General features: G+C 37.9%; 1 protein-coding gene across 1 annotated transcript in view; it reads left to right on the top strand.

The window, feature by feature from the left end:
• utrn (utrophin) overlaps nucleotides 1-25,897 on the top strand; it is a 552,956-nt gene that overhangs the window by 127,183 nt on the left and 399,876 nt on the right. Inside the window, exons 8-12 of the mRNA XM_028797890.2 lie at nucleotides 1,728-1,843; nucleotides 5,231-5,394; nucleotides 13,893-14,096; nucleotides 17,584-17,765; nucleotides 24,375-24,525. Of these exons, the coding sequence (XP_028653723.1) occupies nucleotides 1,728-1,843; nucleotides 5,231-5,394; nucleotides 13,893-14,096; nucleotides 17,584-17,765; nucleotides 24,375-24,525 (817 nt within the window). The remainder of the gene's footprint in view (nucleotides 1-1,727; nucleotides 1,844-5,230; nucleotides 5,395-13,892; nucleotides 14,097-17,583; nucleotides 17,766-24,374; nucleotides 24,526-25,897) is intronic.

The raw sequence follows: 25,897 nt of genomic DNA, 5'->3' as shown, positions 1-25,897 counted from the left end.
CCTGTTTACCAAACATAATCAGAGCAGTTTACTGCTCTCATATTGCAATAAGAGCAATCCTTTTGTTAACCATAAACCATTTAATTTCATTAACATATGCCATGTGTGATGCCAATATGGCACTGGCAATCGTCAGGACTGCTCAGGTATAATACTACATAATAACATACCTCTAAATACATATGCCATTTGCTGATCAAAATCAGAGAGCTAGATGTGCTTTTTCCACCTGTTCCATGCACACTTTGCCATTGACCAGCGATCCACTTTGTTGGCAGAGATCTTTTTTTACATGTTTAAATTCAATATATTTGTGTTTGTTGGTGACCCATGTTCTTAGGCCACCAAATAAATGTTCATCGTGAATCTCTGATTTAGAGACAAGAACTTCCATTACGCACTAGTGGATATGTCCTGTAGAAGGCTTCTTCACCAGCCAGTGAAGGTCTGCAGCATTGTGATTGCATGTGTATGAGGTTGATTAGCATGGTACATATATGGATGTTTAAGGGTGGCAACCACGTGGAGTTTGAGGCTTATTCAAATACACACAATTACAGGTGGTGTTGTTTTATAAAGGGTAAATTGCATAAAAATGTGCATGTGCAAGGTTTTTTTAAATCTGATTTTCCTGTTTTTTTGATGTACACATACTTTCATGCTTGAATCCATGCAAAGTTTAATAAATAAGACCCTTGGCATGGAAGTAGAGACAGCCTACAGCCACAGTACACTTGCCCTTTAGACTAAATGGATCCATTCTTCACCTGAAACTGGCTGGTACTATGCTTCTCTTCTCCTGTCAGATGATATCTTTTCTTTATTCATGCACACCTCTAGTGGCAGGATAGAGGAAATATTAGCAGCAGACAAAAATTTTTACTCAGTCATTATTGTCTTTAACATTCTTAAATACTCATTATATGCCAAAAAGCAAATAAAAGTAAATGGGTGAGACGATATCAATGATAAAAAGTGGCTGTATCAGGAGCTATCATAGACAATGCTGACTGACATACCCAAATGTGTGTGGCATTCAGTCTCTTATGGTTACATTTCTGCATCATACAACATCAGTCTTCTTGATGACTGTATTCTTCCTTCTACTCCTTTCCGGTTCTTCTACACGTCTTCCTGCTTGAAACTGACCTTTAGAAGCTTGACAAGGCCAAGGTGAATGCCCTTAGCCCCTCTCTGTCCATTATCATTTTCACAAGCCATATCAGTACATGTTTAAAATGTGTTTATGCATAAACATAACCAATGGTTTTAGAGCTTTGCTTTTACGCATGCGGAAATTCCAGATAAATGACCAGTTCACCATTTAATGATCTGAGCTTTCCATCTTGTTAGACTTATCTTTAAAAGGTGTCTGCCTGCTCTTCTGACTTCAGCAAAACCTTCTGTACCTCCTGTCTGTAATAGCTCATTCTCTTTTATGTGGTTAGACAAACTGTCAAAAGTAAATGTGAAAAACATAAACATAAAGTTTTAATAACAAAATTACCTATAATCCTTCTTTACAATTTAAAGTTATGAAATTTAACATGATAAAATTACATTATTTTACAACTTTGTACCAAGTTGTCGGTTCTTGCGACATCCCATTCACATAATGCAAACTCTTACAATGATTTAAAAGTTATTACTTTAAGAAGATTAATACATTCCTGGTAGTTAATATGTGAAACTAATGTAAGATTTTAACATTTTGCCTTTCATTTTAGGCCTGGTTTATTCAGATGGGAAAATGTTGTTCAGATGACACCAGCAGAGAGATTAGAAAATGCTTTCAGTCTTGCCAGGCTCCACTTAGGAATTGAAAGACTCTTGGATCCAGAAGGTAACTGCTTGTCAATCCAGTTGAAAGGGGTATTCACTATTGGGATTAGTTATTTTTAATGCTGCAGTTGTAAGATTTTTCTGAAGTTTTTTGGTAACATAAAGCCACAAAAGAAAACTGGTGTCCTGATTATAGTATTTTGTGTTCTTAAAGTAATTTACTCAAAGTTCCAGATTTTACAACAGTTTTCTTGTCTTAACATTTAAAACAGTACAAAACAGTACATGATAACATGTACTGCATAGGCCAGCAGCACTCTACAGTACTTGACTTTAAGTTGGAGAACATGACAAACTTGATGATTGTAGTTGCTAAATCCCATCCCCTTGAGAATGTCAAATTAAACATTTAAGAATCACAGTGGATAGTAGATTACTTGACTGCCTCACAATTTCTCACAGTTTGAAATTTCTAAAGTACTGAAAGCTCTCTGCAATCTGACAGCCAATTGACACATTGCATGACAGTGCCAGCAGCTCTACAAATGTTTACAGGTATGGGGAGTTCAGCCACAGTCTTCCCTTTTTTTAATCTGTTGTATTAAACCAAAGAGTTGAATCTCTTATTTGTTTGTATAGTCTAAGACAATCAATTTTCTTTTTTCCCATCATAATTTTTGTCTGAAAACCAGTTGGGTTGCTCATCAAACCTATTTATTTTGTTGTGGTTCATCGTAAACCACTATGTCCAAGTCACTGGGGTGCTGATGCTGAAACGACTGGTGGTTATGGACAAGTGCTGCAATTATCCCTGGCTTGTAAACTAAGGCTATGACTGAAAATTGCTGGAAACGGCATGTGGTGTGATTGGGCCTTAACAGATGATCTTGTGAGTCAAGAGGTATCGGTGGATTAGTTGCTCATAAATTACAGGATATGTTCATGAACACTATACATACTAGACCAGTTTGCAACATTAGATTTACATCTAGAGTTGCTGAATGGTAAACTGGAATACTAGAATATGCCTGAATTGACTGACACTGTTTAATTTTTATGGATGATAGTTCCATAATCAACTGGTATAAGGAATTTATTATACGTTGGATATCCAGAATTATAAATTTTAAAGTTAAGTTAGAGTTAACCAAGGCTTTAATAGGGCATGAAGTTGTTAAAATAATTTGTAATGAATACTGATGCTCTGATAGGCTTTTTTTTTAGTGTTGATAACAATCACTGGTTTCAAGTTGCTAGAATTAGTCAATTCTGATTTGTGTTTTTTTCCCCCTTTAAGCATCTGGATAACCAGCCATGTAAAAACTTTATTTTCTATATTAAATTGGTATTTTTATAATTAAACTACAGACCTCTGGTGTTGCCTATTTATTTCTTTATCAGCAAAATGAAATTCTATTGGGTTACTGTTCATTGACCATAAAAAAAAAATAAAAATGCCCTTTAAACATAATTTTTAAACTAATAAACCATATACAAAAGTAATACACATGCCATATAAGAAAATTAAAATTCTTTTCAAGTCTGAATTGCATTCTGATTATTAGGTACCAGGTAATGCTTGTGATTTGTCTGCCAGTCGGTAGACCTCTGCCATGTCCTCTCACTTGCAAGAAGCAGATCGTAGATATGTGATACAGTGTCTGCCAAATAACAGTACACAACATGTTTGGCCCTTATTGGGGCTTGTCAGGTGTACACACTTTTTCATCCCCTTACAGGGATCAAACCTCGGATGTTAGCATCTCAGGTGAAGCCTGAGACATTGCGCCATTGCAGCTGGTTTGCTTATTTCGCAGGGTGTAGATCGGAGTCTTGCATTCTTTTTAAGTCTGAATCACAATCTGATTATTAGGGGGTTATCTACCAGGTAACACTTGTAGATACGCTTTGTATTATTTGGAAGATACAGTATCACGTATCTATGATCTGAGGTAAGGAGATGCAAAAGTGTGTACACCTGACAAGCCCCAATAAGGGAGAAACATGTTTTGTGTACTGTTTGTATTATTTGGCAGATACAATATCGTGTGTGTGTGTCAAACACAGGACAGGTCAAACTTCAGTCCACTGTGACTTTACGCTGTAGGAAGATAAGTAAATAAATCAAGGTAAATAGGTGAACAACATTAGGTCTGGCTTTTATTTAAGTAACATGTAAATGTTTTTCATATAAACACCATCAGAAAACATAATCAAAAACAGGACTTTGCACGATATCTTGGCGAGCTTTGAAAGCACTCCTTTTTCTTTGAAGGACATGCGTGTGTCACATTAACTGGCAGGATGATGCCTAACCTGTTGCTGCATCCAAATGGTGCCATCTTTTGCCTTTATGCCTGGTGCAGCTGTGTTGTTCTTAAGTGGGAGTGGACGTTTCTTGCGGGGAGGGCTGCTGTTCCCTTTCTCCGATGTAGAACCCTCATCATCATATGAGTTCACCTCTGTTATATCGTCTTTATATGAAAATAACAGTGTCAGATCGACAGGAGTGTGAATGTGACTGGGAGAATAAAACTGAATAAAAGAAAACTAACTTTTACAAGTACCATAAATTTATACCAACTGTTACAGACTCAAATCAAATGTATGTTTTTATTGTATAATAGTAAGAATAAGAGTAACTCACTACTCAAAACGGGCACGCTCGGAATCAAACTGGCAACCTTTTGATTACCAGGCAGCCGTTCTTAACCGCTGCTTCAACAAAACTATCGTGTCAGTGTTGTACCCTAAACCAGCAGGCTGCTTGCGCTGATACACATTTACAAAACGCTGCTGGAGACTTGTTAAGGGATTTAAATTGGGCCGTGATTAGTTTTTCATAGGCTTCAGGAATTCTAGTGTTAGTTGGACTCCAAAAGCTATTTACTGACTTGGATTTTTTTCTTGTATCCATCCCCTGACTTGTGTTTTTCAATTACCTTTTCATGGAATTGCTTGGAGTGTTCCTTTAGATTAGATTACATGAGATTAGGTAAACTTTATTTTGTTTTCCATTATATATGGACTAGGCACTGATGCTGATTCACCACATGTTGGAACTCCCAGATAAGGTGCATTCATGCAACAATCAATTTAAAGTCCTTGGCTACAGACAGGTGATCTCCATTTAACTAATGATATGACTTGTAAAACCAATTGGCTGCATTAGTGATGATTTAGGTGTGTCATCAATACTTATGCGATAAGTTGTTTTGTGTTTTATAATTCTAATTAATCCATACTGCTTTGCAGTGATCTGTTTTCACTTTGACATTAAGTGTTTTTCTGTTGATCAGTGTCAAAAATTGTATAACAAAATGTGAAAACTTAAGTTTGTAAACATTTTTGTAGGCACTGTATATATTTTTACATCTGCACAAATAGATTGCATGGGCAATAGATTCATTTGGTTGAAAAAAAAAAATTGAAAATTATTGTTTTGCAGATGTTGCTGTACAGCTACCTGATAAGAAATCTATTATTATGTATGTGACATCACTGTTTGAAGTCCTTCCTAAAGATGTAACTATTGATGATATTCGAGAAGTAGAAAGTTTGCCTCGGAGATACAAGATTGACTGTGGAGAAAGCCAGTTTTATAGTCAACAGGTATGATTGTTGAAGAACTAATATAAATTGATATTTATATTTTTATGATAACGCAAAAAAATGTATTGCAATTGAAACTGTTGTCTGTCATTTGTAATTTAACATGTTTAATGGTATTTTATTATTTTTTTTATTTGTATGGATATGCAAATCCTCATTATTTTCTTTAGTGGGCATGGGCATAATTAGGTGATATGATGTTTAAATATTTAGACTACTATTCCTGGCACAGAGGGTTCTCATTGAGCGCAAATGTGAATGTCAGAGTTTCTTTCCAACCTTTGTTGATTTTTGTAAAGCATTTGACTGTTGATTGAGCTGCCCTGTGGAAAATCCTGCAACTCTCCCCTGAAGCCTGTACACCTGTACTATGAGCGCTGTGCAGAGTAGAGGCAGAACCTCTTTTTTTTTTCCCCCATTTGATTCTGGAGTTTGTCAGGGGAGTGTTCATGTGTCTGAAGAAAGATTCACTAATCTTGACTTTGCAGACGATGCTGTGATCTTCGTGGAGTCAATGGAGGCTCCAATTGGGTCTCTCAAACGACTGAGAGAGGAGTCTGAGTGTACTAGATAAAAATCAAGATCCAGGCCTTTAATGACCTCTTGGGCACAGCCATTAGCAGTGTGTCTGTTTGTAGAGAGAATGTCGAACTTCTCAAGAGGTTTACTTAACTCGGCAGCAGCATTCATATCTTTGGTGACTCTTCCTATGAAGTCAGTAGACAGATTGGGAGAGCATGTAGGGTCATGAAGTGAGAGGAAGACTGGACTCCTTCAGTACTTTGTCCCTCTGGAGAGTCCTTGGGTACTGCTAGTTCAACTTTGTGTCGAATGAGCGGTTGTTCACAGAGTCCCGAATGAGGCACATTACTTGCATTGCGAGGGAGTGTCAGTTTCGGCACTACGGCCATGTGGCATGATTCCCTGAGGGTGATGCGGTTCGCAGCATTCTCATTGTTGAGGACCCAAGCAGCTCTACTAGGCCAATTGGATGCCCACATAACACCTGGCTGTGGCTGATAGATGGTCATTTCTGGAGAGTGTGACTGGACCTCGTGTTTGAATGGGGGGTTGCCAACTGGATCCTGCGCTGTTTCGTCATGTGTGTGCAGCAGTGCTGTGTACCCGTGCATGCTCCTCAACCTGACCTGACCTGATATAGTCTTATACCATAATATTTCTATAGTAAAATTAAAATTTGAGATCACATCATGGTAGTCTAAATACTAGATTCCTCCTAAGATAAAGGGATGAGGATATTTAAAGTTGGAAAAGAAGAAAAGAATTAGAATGCTTAATAAATGTAATTGTCTATAAAGAAAAAGAAAAACAATTAGTAGATGGAAAATTATTCTGAAAATGAATTGTTTTCTTTACATCCTCCCTCTGCTAATATGCTAGTTCCAGTTAAAGAATGTGAATCATTGTCTAAATTAACTTGATGATTATCATCATCTTAATCGTCCTTCCCTCCTCATTTCCTGGGGCCTCATGCATAATGATGTGTGTAGAACTCACACTAAAACATTGCGTATGGATAAAATTGGAAATGTGCGTACACACAAAAAAATTCAGATTCACAAAACCGAGTGTAAGACAACTTTCATGTACTTCAGCTCCATAAATCCTGGTCAGCATAAAAAGTAATGCATGCACTTGCCATCCCACCCCAATTCCTCCCAGAATTTTGCATATTTTAATATGCAAATCAATATAAATATCCCCTTCCCTGTTCAGTGCTTGGTTAAAAGACAATGGCAAAAGCATGACCGAATTTCAGCGAATGCGAAGTTGTGGCAAGGAAAAACTTACTATTTGTTGGCTTAAGCAGTGGTTTAAACAACAAAAGGAAGTCGTTGAGTGATACACAGTGGCGGAGACACTCAAGTTTAAGTTCAGAAAGTCGCACAGTGCTTGAAATAAAGAAATGGTCAGATATCATAGTCGCTGTGAAAAGGTGACTTGTAGTCCACCGTGTGAGTGTCATATGGAAGCATATTAGGGTACGGAGAAAAAAAAAAAAAAAAAAAGGCACACAATGAAGAAAAAAAGGTTGAAATGACAACTTTAATTTAGAAATTTCCACTTTAATCTCATAATTTATTTTGTCATTAAAGTAAACTTCTTCTAAATGTTTGAGTTTCTCAGATCCCACCATAACTAAACTAACACATTAAATGCTTCATATACTAAGTGTTCTATGTGTGTGAATCACTATGTGCTTCTTAAACAAGCTTTCTCTTATGGCAGTGATCTCCACTTATAATACATTACATTCATGATATTACAGCTCTCTGAATATTTTAAAATGCTAAGATGTATACTTGATATTTTCATGATGAAATGCATTGAAACATGAATTAAACATGGGGACACAGTGGCGCAGTGGTAGCGATGAGCTGGCGCCCCATCCAGTGACTGTTCCTGCCTCCCGCAAGATGCTTGCTGGGACATGTGTGACCCTCGATGAAATAATTTATTTCAGCAGTACTGTGACTGTACCAACCCCCAATTCCTGTCCTCCTGTCCTTCCTCTTCTTTCTCCATGTAACCAATCGCCCCAATAAGGTCTGAAATGTCAAACCAGCTGTAAGCTTAGGATGTCTATTCTTCAAATGTTTTAAGGAACATTGTTTAATTATTAATAGTATATATTTAACTGAAGTTAAAAATGTATCTGTATAATGTAATATACATAGTTTAATGCATTTCATCTTAAAAATATCAAGAGCTCCAAGAAGATAGCTCTTTGAAATCTAAGTTGACTTAGAAGCCAGTTGTCATCATCTGTAAATATGTGCTCTCTTCTATTGAATTGAATTGAATTCCTTTGTTATTTTATGGTACAATGAGATTCAATATGGAAATCCTCCATAAACTTAAAATAACAATAATAATAATATGATAAAAAAGAAAAATATCCAATATCAAAGCATAAGTACAATATACATGTACTTATAGTACAGATAGTGCAAATGGTTCATAAAGTGGCTCAGGTTGTGCAATATTACAACTGTAGTGCAAGTTTACAGTGAGGTAATTGTAATTCGAAGTATAAAACTTTCTACCTGGAGCACTAGATGGACTGATTGAGTGCGTTTATAGCTCTTGGGATGAAACCGTTTCCAAACCTCAAGCTTTGTGCATGAAAAGCTCTGAAGCGTTTGCAGGATGGGAACAGTTCAAATAGACTGTACGCATGGCTGACGCAGCGTGTGCTATAAATGTTTCTCCATGGTAGATGCTGTATCCCGATAATCCTCAGTACTTTTGACACATCCGCCATACAGCAGTGATTCCACACTTGTATAGAGTGGGTTAGAAACTCTGATTGGTGCACTGTGAGCAACAACACTAAAGCAGCTATGGTATTTGGAGTAGTTCAGTTTGTGGACCATTATATTGTTACTGGTTGATTACAATCAGATGCCTTAAATTTATAAACGATGTGCGGTTAATATAACTGTATTTGATAAAGCCGCATCAGGGATGTGAATCTAATAAAGAATGAGAAACCACACAGGAACAGTTGTACTGCTTTGATGCTGGGTGCCGCCAGTTTGCAAAACTGACTAGAAATTTGAGTATGCACAGGTTAAGGCTGGAGTGAGAATGTGCATAGATTTACGCCAAGTTAAGTTTTTATACATCTCGAAGTGAATGTGGAAATGGGAATACGCAACATTTTTGTGTGTACTCACCGTTTATCCATGAGGCCCCTGGTGAGGATTGTAGTAGCGTTACAATCAGTAGGACTGACCAGGCCTCCCTGTCTCCCAACAACTTTTTCTAGCCTTTCCTGTTGAATGCCCAGACTGTCAAGACAGTGTAAAGATATGATCCCTCCAGCATGTTACTGCTTGCCCTGATCATCTTCTAGTGCAGGGGTGGAGAACCTCCAGCCTACCATCTGAATGTCACAGCTAGACAGTTTGATCCAGCCCACCAGGCAATTCATTAATTTTTTTTTTTTTCATTAACTGTTAAATATTTTTTCTGAAAAGCACACAAAGCAAAGGTTTCACACATAAATCAACATAAAATGTCTGTTGCTGTGTGCTGTGGCCACCAATTCACCGTTTCTTGCGGCTCAATCCACTCACGTGCAGGACGATGGCTGGTAGGAGTGCGTGGCATGCTGGCTGCCAGACTCTCTTCATGTGGTAGGGGGTTGGATGGCAGCAGTTGCAGTACAAAGCAATGTGGTTTGTACCTCTTGCCATTGTAAGTGGCAGTCCTCCCAGATGAATGTTGCTGAAGGAGAGTCAGCTACATGAACGTGTTCAGCACCATAATCAGCTGGGGACCACCAGCTAATGCTGACACCTCATGTTCAATTAATTGCATAATTGGGAGTCTAACAAGTCAGAGTCCAATTCAGCAATAATATGCAAAACGTCATCCACTGGGTATTTTTCTTTGTTCATTTGCTTCTATTTCTCGCCAGATGTTGATGCCCTTTTTGCGTTGTATGCTATTTGCTACTCACATGAGTGCAGGGGATCTCAGACAAACCAAAAAGCTAACCTCCCTTCTAGCAAAGAGAGTCGAACTAAAACATAATGGCGGGTTTGGTAACCATTTACCATTGATCACCACCCTTAACCCCTCCTTTTGACAAAAGTCTTCATCTGCCCCGAAAGAGTTAATGATTAATGCATGAGCAGCTCAGAAAAAAAAATATATAGATGGCAATTATTTTTTCCATGAAATTAAATAAAATACTAAAATAGTAGGAAGAGCCTTCTGGGTGGCACGTTCCTGTATGCCAGTCCCGGTCACAGTCAGAATGAAAACAACAGGGTTATCATCATTTATTATTGCTGACACATAATGGCATCAGTAAAGAAAAGTAGATGGTGAATGTCAAGCTTTCAAAGATAAATGGATAAACGATTACTTTTTTGTTGATATAAAAGGCAAGCCAGTGTGCCTAGTTTGTGGGGACACTCTCGCAGTGATAAAAAAAGGCAATCTCAAGTGTCATTACAGCTCAAAACATGCTAAACTGGATGAGTTGAAAGAACAAATGCACTTGGATAAAGTTAACACTCTTTGGTGGAGTTTGAGTACCCAACAAGCTGCTTTCACAAGACCGCATTCTGACTGGGGTACTGCCATGTAGGCAAGTTTTGTTGTAAGCAAGCTAATTGCTAAGAAGCTGAAACCTCATTTAGAAGGAGAATTTGTGAAGGAGTGCCTTGTTGCTGCTGTAGACCTGCTAGCACCGGACAATAAATTGTTCCAAAGTGTCAGTTTGTCTCAAAGAACCGTATCGGCATATTACTGATATGGCACAGGATATTGAAATTTAACTGAAGGACACCGCAAGAAATTTCCAGTTTTTTTTTTTTTCTCCTCTGGCCTGTGATGAAACAATGGGCATAACAAATACTTCCCAGTTAGCCATTTTTGTACGAGGGGTTGCTGCTGAGTTTAATATAAGGGAGGAATTGCTGTCTTTGCAAGCCATGTATGATACTACTAAAGGTGAGAATTTGTTTGAGCAAGTTGTTTTTTTTTAGCAATTAGCAAATTCGAACTATCATTTGAAAAATTAAGTGCACTTTCCACAGATGGAGCCCCTGCCATGGCTGGCCTGCAAAAGGGTTTGACAGTATTGGTTATAAAAGGAAATGAGTTGTCTTGGTCTTGATCCAAGTGATTTAGTTCTATTCCAGCCTGTGTGCACATTTGCTGAAGCGCAACAATGTGACAGTTGTCATTTCCATCATAAATGTCATCAAAAGCAGAGATGCTAAACAGACACCAGTTCAAGGAGCTACTGAGTGAGCTTGAGTTGGATTATGGAGATCTGATCTAACACTGTGAGGTGCAATGGCTGAGTCACACAGATATACTCACATGATTTTACAAACCGAGCGAAAGAGTAAAAGAGTTCATTTAAATAAAGAGAAAGTTGGTTATGGAATTCATTGATGGAAAGTGGCTATGTGATTTGGCCTTCATGATGGACCGTTACAAAGTACCTCTCAGAGCTGAAAGTCAAGCTCCAAGGTCCCAACCAGTGAGAGAAAGTGAGAAAATACAGATGAAAACGTAAATATCTAAAGCATTTACTACTGTCTTGCTGTAATTCAGGCTTTATGATTTTGGATTTTAACACTTCAAGCTGATGTTCAGGATTGGGTTAGATAGAGTGCAGCTTGCAAATGCGTAATTTTCTCAAAGTTTAATTGTAAAATATAAAGGGAAAAGGATGTGTGAATTAATAAAGCAAATGAAAAAGCAGTGTGTAGTTATCCATATCAAGTAGTGTTGTGTTTTTAATTCTTTGCAGCGTTACACTAATGATCAGAATTATTAGAATTCGTCCAGCATTGACTAATGTTAAAAATACATATCTCAGAAATATTGATGTTTAGATATACATATCTGAGCAAGAAACTGGGAGCATAACTAAAGGTGTTCAGAATTGTAAATTCAGTTTTACAGTGGTGTGAAAAACTATTTGCCCCCTTCCTGATTTTTTATTCTTTTGCATGTTTGTCACACAAAATGTTTCTGATCATCAAACACATTTAACCATTAGTCAAATATAACACAAGTAAACACAAAATGCAGTTTTTAAATGATGGTTTTTATTATTTAGGGAGAAAAAAAATCCAAACCTACATGGCCCTGTGTGAAAAAGTAATTGCCCCCTTGTTAAAAAATAACCTAACTGTGGTGTATCACACCTGAGTTCAATTTCCGTAGCCACCCCCAGGCCTGATTACTGCCACACCTGTTTCAATCAAGAAATCACTTAAATAGGAGCTGCCTGACACAGAGAAGTAGACCAAAAGCACCTCAAAAGCTAGACATCATGCCAAGATCCAAAGAAAGTCAGGAACAAATGAGAACAGAAGTAATTGAGATCTATCAGTCTGGTAAAGGTTATAAAGCCATTTCTAAAGCTTTGGGACTCCAGCGAACCACAGTGAGAGCCATTATCCACAAATGGCAAAAACATGGAACAGTGGTGAACCTTCCCAGGAGTGGCCGGCCGACCAAAATTACCCCAAGAGCGCAGAGACGACTCATCCGAGAGGTCACAAAAGACCCCAGGACAATGTCTAAAGTACTGCAGGCCTCACTTGCCTCAATTAAGGTCAGTGTTCACGACTCCACCATAAGAAAGAGACTGGGCAAAAACGGCCTGCATGGCAGATTTCCAAGACGCAAACCACTGTTAAGCAAAAAATACATTAGGGCTCGTCTCAATTTTGCTAAGAAACATCTCAATGATTGCCAAGACTTTTGGGAAAATACCTTGTGGACTGATGAGACAAAAGTTGAACTTTTTGGAAGGCAAATGTCCCGTTACATCTGGCGTAAAAGGAACACAGCATTTCAGAAAAAGAACATCATACCAACAGTAAAATATGGTGGTGGTAGTGTGATGGTCTGGGGTTGTTTTGCTGCTTCAGGACCTGGAAGGCTTGCTGTGATAGATGGAACCATGAATTCTACTGTCTACCAAAAAATCCTGAAGGAGAATGTCCGGCCATCTGTTCGTCAACTCAAGCTGAAGCGATCTTGGGTGCTGCAACAGGACAATGACCCAAAACACACCAGCAAATCCACCTCTGAATGGCTGAAGAAAAACAAAATGAAGACTTTGGAGTGGCCTAGTCAAAGTCCTGACCTGAATCCAATTGAGATGCTATGGCATGACCTTAAAAAGGCGGTTCATGCTAGAAAACCCTCAAATAAAGCTAAATTACAACAATTTTGCAAAGATGAGTGGGCCAAAATTCCTCCAGAGCGCTGTAATAGACTCATTGCAAGTTATCGCAAACGCTTGATTGCAGTTATTGCTGCTAAGGTTGGCCCAACCAGTTATTAGGTTCAGGGAGCAATTACTTTTTCACACAGGGCCATGTAGGTTTGGATTTTTTTTTCTCCCTAAATAATAAAAACCACCATTTACAAACTGCATTTTGTGTTTACTTGTGTTATATTTGACTAATGGTTAAATGTGTTTGATGATCAGAAACATTTTGTGTGACAAACATGCAAAAGAATAAGAAATCAAGAAGAGGGGAAATAGTTTTTCACACCACTGTATCTCTATAAGGGTGCGTGCCTTTTAAGTCCAGATGTCTGATGCAGTTGAAAATAAGAAGTAATAATGGACTAGTAAATGAATTTGAGATCTTTAGCAGGTAAAGTTGTGCTAAAGTGAGTAAGGTTAATGTAACAGTTTCTAAATAGTTTTGTATGTATGGTGAAGAATGATAAGAGTTTTTACACAAGGTATATGCATAGCATTATGTTTACTAGATTAATTTATCCTAGAATTCTGAAGTGATAATTTATAGCAATAATCTTGTATACATTGCACATAAGCTAATATCCTTACTCTGTGCCTCAATACATTTAAAAATCATTAGTTGAGGACTACAATAACCTAGGTGGGGCAGTTTTGAAACATTAAGAAACCTTAAGCTTTTCTTTTAAAAGAACTATATTTTTGTTTCCCCACATGATAGGGCACAACATCGGAAGAAGAGACTGGTAGCTCTCGAGCAGAAACTCCAAGCACTGTCACAGAAATAGAAGTAGATCTTGACAGCTACCAGATGACGCTGGAAGAAGTACTAACATGGCTGCTATCTGCGGAAGATACCTTACACATGCAGGATGAGATATCAGAAGATGTGGAAGAAGTTAAAGAGCAGTTCCACACTCATGAGGTAACAACCTAACTGCATGAGTAGTTGTTAATGATTATTTACAGATGAAGTCCAGCAACTGTAAGATGCACTGCTGGAGTCTCCTCCTGTTTTTCCTGTCAAGTCAAGTTGGGGAGCATGCACTGGTACAGTGCGTTGCCGCACCCACTACACAATGAAACAACTCGGGGTCCCGGTTTGCAACCCCCCAGGCAGACACACGGTCCAGTCCCACCCTCCGGAAATGACCCTCTATCTGCCGCAGCCAGGTGTTATGAGGGCGACCCCTTGGTCTGGTCCAGCCACTCAGGTCCCCAACAATGAGGATCTTACGAGCTGGATCACCCTCTGGGAAACGTGCCACATGGCCGTAGTGCCGTAACTGACGCTCCCTCACAATGCAGGTAATGTGCCTCATTTGGGACTCCATGAGCAACCGCTCATTCGACACAAAGTCAAACCAACAGTACCCAGGGATTTTCCGGAGAGACACAGTACCAAAGGAGTCCAGTCTTCGTCTCAGGTCACTGGATAGCGTCCATGTCTCGCAACCATATAGCAAGACAGGAAGCACCAGGACATTAAAGACTTGGACCTTTGTCCTTTTGCATAGATATTGGGAGTGCCACACACCCCTTTCCAGCAACCTCATGACCCCCCATGCTTTCTCAATCTGTCTACTGACTTCGTAGGAAGAGTCACCAGAGACATGAATGTCACTGCCCAGGTAAGTAAACCTCTCAACAAGGTTGACACTCTCTCCACAAACAGACACACTGCTGATGGCTGTGCCCAAGAGGTCATTAAAGGCCTGGATCTTGTTTTTTCCTGTGTTATACCAAAATTGTTACATTTCTGTGTTCTAACTGAAACATAAATTGACAGCAACAATAAAAACAGAGGAACAAATGAAAGTAGGTGTTGAGTGCATTAGGCAGGTAGAATGCAGTAAAATACCTTGTAACCCTTGTCAGCACTGCAAGCTGTCAGTTTTATCAATTGCAAAGTTGGTTTGCAAAAGTGCATTCAAGCATGTACTTTCATGTGCTGCATCCAGTAGAAATTACAAGTTTACGCTTGATATCACTCATCTAGCTAATTTTACACAGCGCAATAGCATAAAGTTCCATATCCACCCACATTTGTTTTTTAGTTTTATAGGGTCATCATTGGAGAGATCTTTGTATGAAACACATATATTTCACCTGTAACACATTAAGTCCATTTTTTTATTATTCATTTAGCTGGCCTAACTTTTGCCTAATTAACCCAGATATAGATGTTGCAGATAAATGTTCTTAAGCCATTGCTTAACCATTTCTTCCTGCTGTAGACATTTGGATTCTGCTGGTTTATACTCTAATAGTCCACTGTGTTTAACCTACCTTAAGGACACGGCAAATTACATGATTTTCAGTCATAGCCTTCATGTACATACTCGCAAATTGGAGGCAGTCAGTGGTGCACTTCCATGAAGGTTAATTGCCTAATGTGACATACTCAGTGCCTCACTCCAACTAGTTCATGTTTCATCCCAACAAAATGTAATGAATTTAACTTCTGTTCTTCCTGGAGTTCAATGCATATAATATAAGCTCTTCTGTCTGATGTTGGGTGTTTTGCATTCCACACCAGAAACAAAAAAAAAAAAAAAGGTCAGAGATTGCTGCTGACTTGGCTATATCTGTTAAGCCTTCATACGACACTGTCTCCATCAGGTAGCATGTTAGTGGCTTTCACAATAAGGGGCAAGCATGACCGTGCTTGGAAGCTCGCCACATAGTTGGTAAATTTGTGATGCCCAGCAATTTTCAAATTTGTAAATTGCCATGATCTGATTGATTGAAATAAGTAATGACAGTCGGTAAATCTTACATACCCAATTTTTTATTGTATTCCTGCTTGTACATGTTCAGTCTCTCCCTGTGCATTTCCTGTGCAGAGAGCGAGAGCGCACGACACACACACACACACAGAAGCAATGCGAGAGAGAGAGAGCAGCGCACACACAGGCAGCGCCAGAGAGAGAGAGAGACACAGATGCACACACACAGGCAGCACGAGAGACAGACAGATGCACACACACAGGCAGCGCGAGCGAGAGACAGACAGACGCACACACAGGCAGCGCGAGCGAGCGAGCGAGAGACAGACGCACACACAGGCAGCGCGAGCGAGCGAGAGACAGACGCACACACAGGCAGCGCGAGCGAGCGAGCGAGAGACAGACGCACACACGCAGGCAGCGCGAGCGAGAGACAGACGCACACACGCAGGCAGCGCGAGCGAGAGAGAGGGCTGGACTCATAAGGTAGAGAAGGCAGTTAAAGAATGCACTGGGCTTGATTTTGTTTTCACTTCTGTTTACAGCGATCGGTTCGTAGTGTTCATTGTTGCAATGTTACTTTTCTTGGTGGTTTATTAAATTACGGATTTTTTTCAAATGTTAATTTTTTTCCCTGTGCTTAAAACTCATTAAAAAAAAGTGTTTTTAGCCAGCGGTTCGTAGCGCTATAGCTCGAACTATTGCAGTGTTAGTTTTCTCTGTTGTTCAAGGTTTTCTCAGTGTTATTCAATGTTTTTACATTAAGTTTACTATTATGCTGTGCATTCTATGGTTTAATTAACTATTTGTGCTTAAAAACTTAAAAAAATATATATATTTACATACAGTTCGTATGGTCTGGAACAGATTAATTGTATTTATATAAAATCCTGTGGGGGAAATTTCTTCGGTTCACGACCAAATCGTTTTACGACCAGAGTTTTGGAACGAATTATGGTTGTGAACCGAGGTTCCACTGTAGCTAACGTGTCAGTGGACAGAGATTGATAACATTGACAGTGTAGTTGGTTTACAAAAAATATTTACTCTTTATTCCTTTTCTAAGACATGTTCAGTGCAATACAACTTTTGTCAAGCACCTCTGAATATTTTACTAAGTCTAAATGCCTCTTTGGATGGTTAAAAATGTGTTGTCAAAATTATAGTTTAAGTTGTTTGCAAGATTTGTTCAATAAAAAGGTTTTGTATTGTATATATGTTGTAGTTTAAACTGCTACTTACTTAAAGCAGCAAACACATACTCAACAGAACAAATGTTTGGCTCAATGAGTTTGTAGTTGCACTGGATTTTATCTTGTATCTTCTAACTCTGTATATTTGTTAATGGTGTGCTTATTTTAGTGTTTTGTTTGATATTTCTAAATATGCACTACTTTTCCACTAGATGGTACTAAAGCCTTTTTGGGGACATTGCCTGCTGTCATATTGGAAATGATTTCATAGTTGGGTTTTATATTTGACATTACATTTAACTAAAGCAAAAATTAAATGCTAATTACAATTGAGTCACAATTGACTTAATTATGTAAATTATTATTTAAAATAGATTTTTTTTAACCACTGTAAAGATCTTTTTAAGCCTCGTGTTGTGTTGTTATTAGTATTTGCTCTATATCCAGGTTTCATGCTTGTTTTTGTTTTTTATATGCTTTTCTTTTTCAGGCCTTTATGATGGAATTGACAGCGCATCAGAGTAGTGTGGGTAATGTCCTTCAGGCAGGGAACCAATTAATTGCTCAAGGCAGCCTGACTGAGGAGGAAGAGAATGAAATTCGTGAGCAGATGACTCTCTTAAATGCCCGTTGGGAAGGTCTAAGAGTGGATAGCATGGATCGTCAAGCCAGGTATTTTAAAAAAGAAATTACAGTAAATTAAAACTTTTTATTTGTTTTACTTATTTATTAGCCATGAAAATTAAATGTTTTATTTCCAGTACACATACTTGATCAATATTCATTAAGTTAGCTTGAGAGTGAATGACTTATATGATTTTTTTATCATTTGCTTTTTGCACAGTTTTAGTGTAAGGGTTAACGATAGTAACAACAAGCAATAATATAAACCACACATGAAGAAATTTAAAAACCTCCCTACTTAAATGAAATTAGCAGAAATCGAACAGATAACATTTGTCTTAGAATGTTTAAGGTGGTTGGAGAGTTACATACTTTATATTAGAACTTGAATATTTTTCAAACAGCGGTACATGCTGGGACAATTTGTACAGATTGAAAATTAGCAAAAATTTTCCTTTTCTTTCTTTAAAAAAGGCGATTGGGTTCATTCAAGTAACTTAACATGCATCACTGACAAATTAATGGAAGCCATAATTAAGAAGAAAATTGATAATAAAATAACCATCTTTATTAGTGAACATTCAATATGGGTTTATACAGGAGAGATTACATTTTGCTAATCTGTAGAAGGCTATTGTTAAGGTTCCATATGACAATCTTGTGATCAGTGCGGTTGCGGTATGCAGACAGATGCAGAGTTGGCTGAAACACAAGAAGCAAAAGGGAATGGCAGCATTAGGAGGTTTAAACATTAGAGCAATTGTATATGTGTATATCCACATTACTAACCGAGAATGCTAAACCGGATGGACGCAGGGACAACCGGCAATGGGCCGTGGCCGCAAAAGACGTACTGTGCAGGTGCCCCACAAATCCCCCCCCCCCCTGCAAGCAACGGGAACCGGATGGAATGCAACGTAAAATAAAAAATGAGGCGTCACGCACAGAAAAAAGGAGTCAGACCACAGAAAAAAGGAGCACGAAACCCATTGCACACGAAACAGGACACACACAGAGAGGAGAATTCAACAAGCCCCTAGCACACAAAAAAAAAGAAGCCGCGAGCACCACACAAAGCCCATTGGACACAAAACGGGACAGACTACGGACATAGCACACGAAACGTACACAAAAACGACGATTCAGACCCATGACCACAGTAACATAAATAACAAATGACACACACAGCCCCATTTCTAAATGAACCGTCCGTATTAAACATACGTCATCTCAACACATTCACAATATGCAGCATAGGTAGATCTCATTACAATGAGGCACTATTAACCGTTCAACCGCAGAAAAGGCTCCATATTAACAGTGAGTGCGATCCTCCTTATTACTTATCCATATTTCTCACGCTCAAGAACAAACAAGTCATGAATTCACGATCACGGGTACTAAAAACGATACCGCTCGGATAACGGGACCAAACACAATTCACACTATGCAGCATAGGTGGATCTCATTACAATGAGGCACTATTAACCGTTCAACTGCAGAAAAGGCTCCATATTAACAGTGAGTGCGATCCTCCTTATTACTTATCCATATTTCTCGAAGAAAAAATGTCTCGGCTCCAAAAACGCAAAGCTCAACTAACACAGTTACAGAAACGAACCCAAATGGACAGACACACTGAACGTAGACGCATGCAGGGCGCGTCTCACAGTGCTGCATCGAAACAGGCACGGCTTCAAAACGAAACACCTCCCGTCTCAGACGTACAGAAACGGCAGCGAGGGGACAAAATAAATATACGCAGACGTCTACACCGCGCATCTCAAATGCCGGCAAACAAGCAGGCAAGGCTCCAAAAAGAGAAAGCTCAACTGACCGACATACAAAAACGGGCAAGGCTCAATACAAACAATGCACTCCGTAAACTACAACGGGCTTCTCACACAGCACAGGCAAATCGATTACAGCTCCAAAACAACACGTCCCAAATACTGGACATACAACGACGCGCCTCTCAAACGGCACAAGCAAAACATACACGTCACGGACATCAACGACAGACACCTGCTAAACGCTTGCGTTAGCTGACAACGCGTTCAATAATGAGTCCACTATTCAGGAAAATTCATTGGGATTAATGAATGTCATTTGCAATCATTGTCATTCACTTAACTTCCCTGAAGAAACAACTGGCAATACAAGTAATGAATTTACACGTTGTTCTCAAATGGGTCAAATTAGACTGCCTCCTTTACATTCATATCCTGAATATCCATAGAACCTTCTAACTAACGATGTACCTGAAAGTAAAAACTTTATGAACTGCATTAGATCCTACAAATCGCTATCCACTATGAACAGAAACAGTAGCACTGCACGTGACATCCGTCTTGCAAAACTGTTAATTATTGATGAATGTACAATGTCATCCAGTCACTTACTCAACACCATTCATAAACTTCTACAAACGTTGATGAATAATAATATTCCCTTTGGAGGAAAGGTACTTTTATTAGGAGGAGATTTTAGACAGTGCTTAGCTATTGTTCCACATGCCATGCGCTCAGCTATTGTTCAGTGCACCTTAAAATACGCAGACAATTGGCATTGCTTTCAAAAGATACAGTTAGTACAAAACATGCGATGTCCACATCCAGACCATAACAATTGGTTATTACAACTGGGAGATGGTACACTCACCAATACAGATAGACTTCACCCAGATATTATTACAATTCCTCAAGCCTTTATCTGCGACGACTTAGTTACAGAGAAGCAATCTCATTAGACCAAATGCCCCTTTTAACACAACGCACTATATTATGTCCAAAAAATATTAATGTGGAAAATATAAATACCCAAGTCATTGCATTACTTCCTGGAGAGACACAACTCTTTCTAAGCTGTGACAAACTTGACTCTGATCACGACAATGACCATCTTCATTGACCTTACAAGTTCTGACCTGGAATTACCTTTTACACTTAAACGGCGTGTACAAACAAATTCTCCAATAAACCTTTACACTATGCCACACACTTTATTGTTTGCTTTCTATTTGCATCATCTACACCTTCACACTATTCAATATCTCATTCATACATCACGCTCTTTGTCATTTCCCAACACCAGGGGTTGGCGAGCGAAGCGAGCAGGGGGCGGAGCCCCCTAGTATGTATATATATGATTGTGACCAGAATATATACAAACAAGCTGGTTAAAGTTTCCATATGACACTAAACTAAATTGAGATGGCAGACAATATAGAATCAACCAAATTGTTACAGATAGACCTGACTGACTTAAGACATGGGGAAATATTGTAGCAGATTAACACTAGAATTCCCAAAGCCTATGAAATCCCGGCCCACCTTAAATTCCTTTGCACCTCTCCGTCAGCAACTTTGGTGCTGTAAATGTGTCGATCAGCACAAGCAGCCTGCTATCCCAATCCCCTGCCCACCACCATAATTCAATTTACAAAGAATTGAGAACTGCATCAGATTGGAGGTTTTGGAATCTGGGGTTTGGGGGGGTATATGTGGTTATGGGAGCATGAACGTGACAGAGAATAAAACTGAAAAAAAAAAAAAAAGCTAACTTTTACAAGTACTATAAATTTACACCGGCTGTTACAGATGCAAATCAAATGTATGCTTTTATTGTATTATATTAACAATTAGAGCAGCTCACTGCTCAAAATGGTAAATTTGGGAGGCAGCCAGTATCAAACCGGCGACCTCTTGATTAGGAGTCTTACCGCTGGACCATGCAAGCTGTCATATCAATATCCTACTCAAACCGGCTTTCTTTTTCTTTGGTTATTTTCTTGAATAAAAGTTTGCTTGTTTTGTTATACTTGTACCTTTTGTGAAAGTGTTTGATATTTTAAGTTCAGGCTTCACACATTATAAACTTCATGTCTACATTTTGTCAATTATTACTAAAACATGAAAATAGTTTCTGTTGTAATGACGTGTTTATAGATTGTTGTAGACACGGAACACATACAGTATGAAATGTATGTATTCCAAATGATGATATATTATTTACCCTGTACAACTCCAGGCTTTTCACTCCAAGATAAACACTGAGCACAGAGAACCTTCCTTGTGAATTTAGCTGTGGCGATGTGCGGGGGGGATGGGATAGCAGGCTGCTTGTGCTGATCGATGCATTTACAAAACAAAAGACAATGATGGTAGGGGTGTGAAAGGATTTATGGTGGGCCAGGATTCCGAGTTTTTTTGTAGTCTTCAGGAATTCTAGTGTTAATAAACCTGAGAAGGAAGTCACAACTGTAGTTTAGAGGTGTTTGATAATGACAAAAAATGATATCTTGATATTTTCTTGGACTTTGATGATAACAATAATTAGATGATATTTTGCATCCTTTAAAAACATGTTTGTAAAAGTCTTATCTATCTTGGTCTTCATGTGAGATTAATGGAAACAACAGTTAAGGAAAATGGGTCTTATTTATTTATTTAAAACTGAAGTAAAATACCACAAAAACATTACAATTACCAGACAAATTATTACCGAGTTCAAACAGTAAACTGTTTCAAAGTGGCCTACAGGATTTACACAAAAAATACACTAAGACCATCCAAACTATTACAATGAGAGCATTTTAAACAGACACTTAACCTTAATGTACAAAAAATATGAATCCAACGAGAATAAAATACTAATTATAATTGAACAACACAGCACGAACTTCAACATAAACTGCTCTGCTCTAAGGTGAATTGTGCAGCATAGAAGCAAGAACAAAATCTAACATATTATAATGTAAAATCTTTTAAGCATTTTTTAAACAAATTACTAACTGCAATTTCTGTCCAGTATTGCACAAAGATATCAGAAAAATAAAACAATTGTAAAATTCTACTGAGGAAACTTCAAGTTGTGTGTAAGAATCACCAGTCTGTCCACAGCATCTGGATTCATAGGAGCATGGTTCTTTGTTATGACTGTTATAAATAATGAATGAAAAAGCTATACTTTAGAATTGAGGACCTCACCAAAGTGAAGATGGCTCACGAAATAAAATGCACCTTATAGGCATACACTTATGGAAATAAAAAATAAACAGAACTAATTACGTAATTTGTTTGAACGGGTTTTTTTTTTTTTTGCCTGACACCAACAGGGCTCCATACTAGATCAATTTCACTTTGCAGATGGTGATGTCAAGCTGTCTTTAATGGTAAACAATTTCTGTATAGTTTTCAGATTACCTGCTTGTAAGCAACATCAGTCTTCTGAAAACCAATCCAACTCCATGTGAGTGAGGATGATACACATCTTGCAATTAAATCTAATAACATAAATTGCAAAGCTGAGGCGTGTTTTTGGTTGTTTTTTGCAAAGTGAGTGACATACTCGATAATTTCAGCTCACACATCATTAAAACAACAACTAAGATATTATTGTAGACGCATGCTTCTAGTGGTAGCCATACATCATAATACCCAGGAGTTGGGTACACATCATGAAGACTTTTACAGAACTGGTCCTGATACTCCTTTGACCCATGTTTATAGATCATCTCGACTTCCAGCAATGTCTGCAAGGCACATATTGCAGCAAATGACAAGCTTATTGACATGACCCAAAATGTATACAAAACTGGTACCATGGTTAGGACCAATATCCAGTGGCATTAATATGATCCATGTTGTCTTTCTGGGGAATAAGCTCAAAGTGATACATATAGAATCTGTACAGTTTCCTGAATCATTAACTATCTAACTAAGATGTAACTTTGTTTGAAGCTCTCGGGAGATGATTATCTAGAACTTTGGTGCATCCCCTGGAATTTTTTTCTCACACTGTGCTCTCACTCTTTGCCCAACTGATTTTTAAGTTCAGCTCCAGTTCATACCAGTTGTAGATCTTCTCAAATGACTCCTACATTTCAGGAAGTATAAAGGATGCTGTAGAACTTTTCATGTGGTACAGGGGTAAACACTTTCAAGTGATCACTATCATGATAAAAGAAGTTTATCTTGGATGTTTAGTGTACCAATGCAAGTCCTAGGTCAATTACAATGATGAGGAAGGAGAGTGGAATTATTTAAAACATTAAAATAATTTAAAGGGATAGGGTAGACATCTGTTTTTCAGGAGGCTGAGTTTTTCCTGTTCTTGTAAAAATTGTTGTAGCATCATTGTCCTTTAATTTGTCTGACAAACTGCTGGCAAAGTTCTGTCAGTCCTTCGTGATTAGTATATTTTCTCTGTACTCTGACTTGCTGAGGGAGTTATACTAGCTTGGTTGGATACCAGATACCTGAATATACTGATCAGAACTGTGAGGTACATTACTGTTGTTACTCTAGATTCAATTGCAATTACACATGTAATTGGAATTAGTCAGATTGATGGGAAGAAGATCAGAAAAAGAAATTGTTGAAGTGATCCAACTCTGCTCCACTCTGAAGAAGGCAAATGATGATGACTGTTTACATCAATATATTAAGAATGGCACATATGTGTATATGTATGTATAACACTTTAAGGGTCACATAAGAAGGCCTTAAGAATGTTCAGTTTGATTATTAAAATTTCACTGTGCTGCCTTCCTTTCTTTTTTAAAATTACCGTCTTCTAAGGTCTGATTTTCTTTCAACCTAGAATCAATATTTCTTAATTTTTCTGTTTAATAAAGGTATTTTTGTAATATTTCAGTTTACATGAAGTTTTAATGGAGTTACAACAACAACAACTGCAGCAGTTGTCTGATTGGTTGACAGAAACTGAAGCCCGTATTCACAAAATGGAGTCAGAACCTATGGCTGAAGATATGGAATCCTATCAAAAGCAGATCGAGTTGCATAAGGTTAGTCTTCATTTGTGTACTTTTATAGTGTTCTGTGATTACCACAAGACTTGGCACTTTACTCAGCTTTTGTACAGATGTGTTTTGCTAATGTCATTGTACTAACATTGTCTGAGAAATGTATGGACATTAGGAAAACATTTTTTTTATTTTTTACAGTAACTCCTCAATATCCCTGAATTCCATTTATGAACATTTAGTGTTCAAACAAGCTGTCAAATTGATATGATTCTGGCCGTGCACCAGCTTTATTTGAGCATCTTTATTTGTTTTCTTGCATTCTGCAATGCAGTCACGTCAGTTTAGAGAGTTGTTTGTTACATGTCAGGAGTGGTGGAAATGCATTTAAAATTTTCATAGAGAAATGTGACACAATTTGTCTGCGTCAATCCAGCTTACCAAATGAATATACTTAATTGACATATCAAACAATATGCACTATTGTGTAAAATTCATAAACAATTTAAAATGTTCAGTTTGAAATGTAACTAAAAATAACACACATAGCAGTATTATTTTGCAGCTTAACCATGTAATTCTCAAAATGTCAATCACTGAGTGTCAATACATTATTGACCATATAGTTTGACAGGAACATATAGTGCTGTTTGGTGAAACTTTGTTGTAGTTCTTTAAATTTTACCTGATGCCCTTAAATGTTTACTTTAAAAAAGCTCCATAATATTTAGAAGATGTTGCTTATAAAATATAATAAGTAATAGGTAAATACTTGTTTCATCATGTGAACCTTTGCTTAAGTAAATGGTGCCATATCCTTTAGAAGCTGTGAACATGAGTCCTGTGATTTCTAATTAGTCTCATATTGGGAATCTTATTCCTTAGAAAACTGCTTTAGCTCGAAAACTGGACTCTGTTGCTTAAACTACTTTGCAGAGGCTTTCATTTGTTGTGCACTCAGTCTTGATTGTAAGTTTATTTTAAAAGAACCTCAGAGATTAAGAAAATAATCCTTATTTATGAATTTAAGTAGTTGGCTTGCAAATACAGTACAACGTACAGTATAATTATTTCATTCCACAGCAATCATCATATCGGTTAGGAGAACAGATAGTAGAATTCATTCTCATTCTCCCATTCATCGGTTCATGGGAAAATTGCTTCAGGGTTTGTTGAGACAGTTGTACTGTATAGTTGGCGACTGATCTTACTTTGTCTTGGACCAAGACATAATGAATCATGTTCATTTTGTATTTTATTAAATATGGATGTTGTGTATTTAAATGATATTGGTTGAGTAAATAATAAAAATAGTCTCAACAATCCCAGACACATATTTTTCCCCATTTCAGTTCATGGGAGTTATGCCACAAGTTTGGATGCTGATGTGTAGTTATAGAAATGTTTAAAAGGT

This window comes from Erpetoichthys calabaricus, chromosome 3 (assembly GCF_900747795.2).
Source record: "Erpetoichthys calabaricus chromosome 3, fErpCal1.3, whole genome shotgun sequence".
NCBI lineage: Eukaryota > Metazoa > Chordata > Cladistia > Polypteriformes > Polypteridae > Erpetoichthys > Erpetoichthys calabaricus.
The sequence above is the reverse complement of the archived record's forward strand: the minus strand, read 5'-3'. Positions and strand labels throughout refer to the sequence as shown.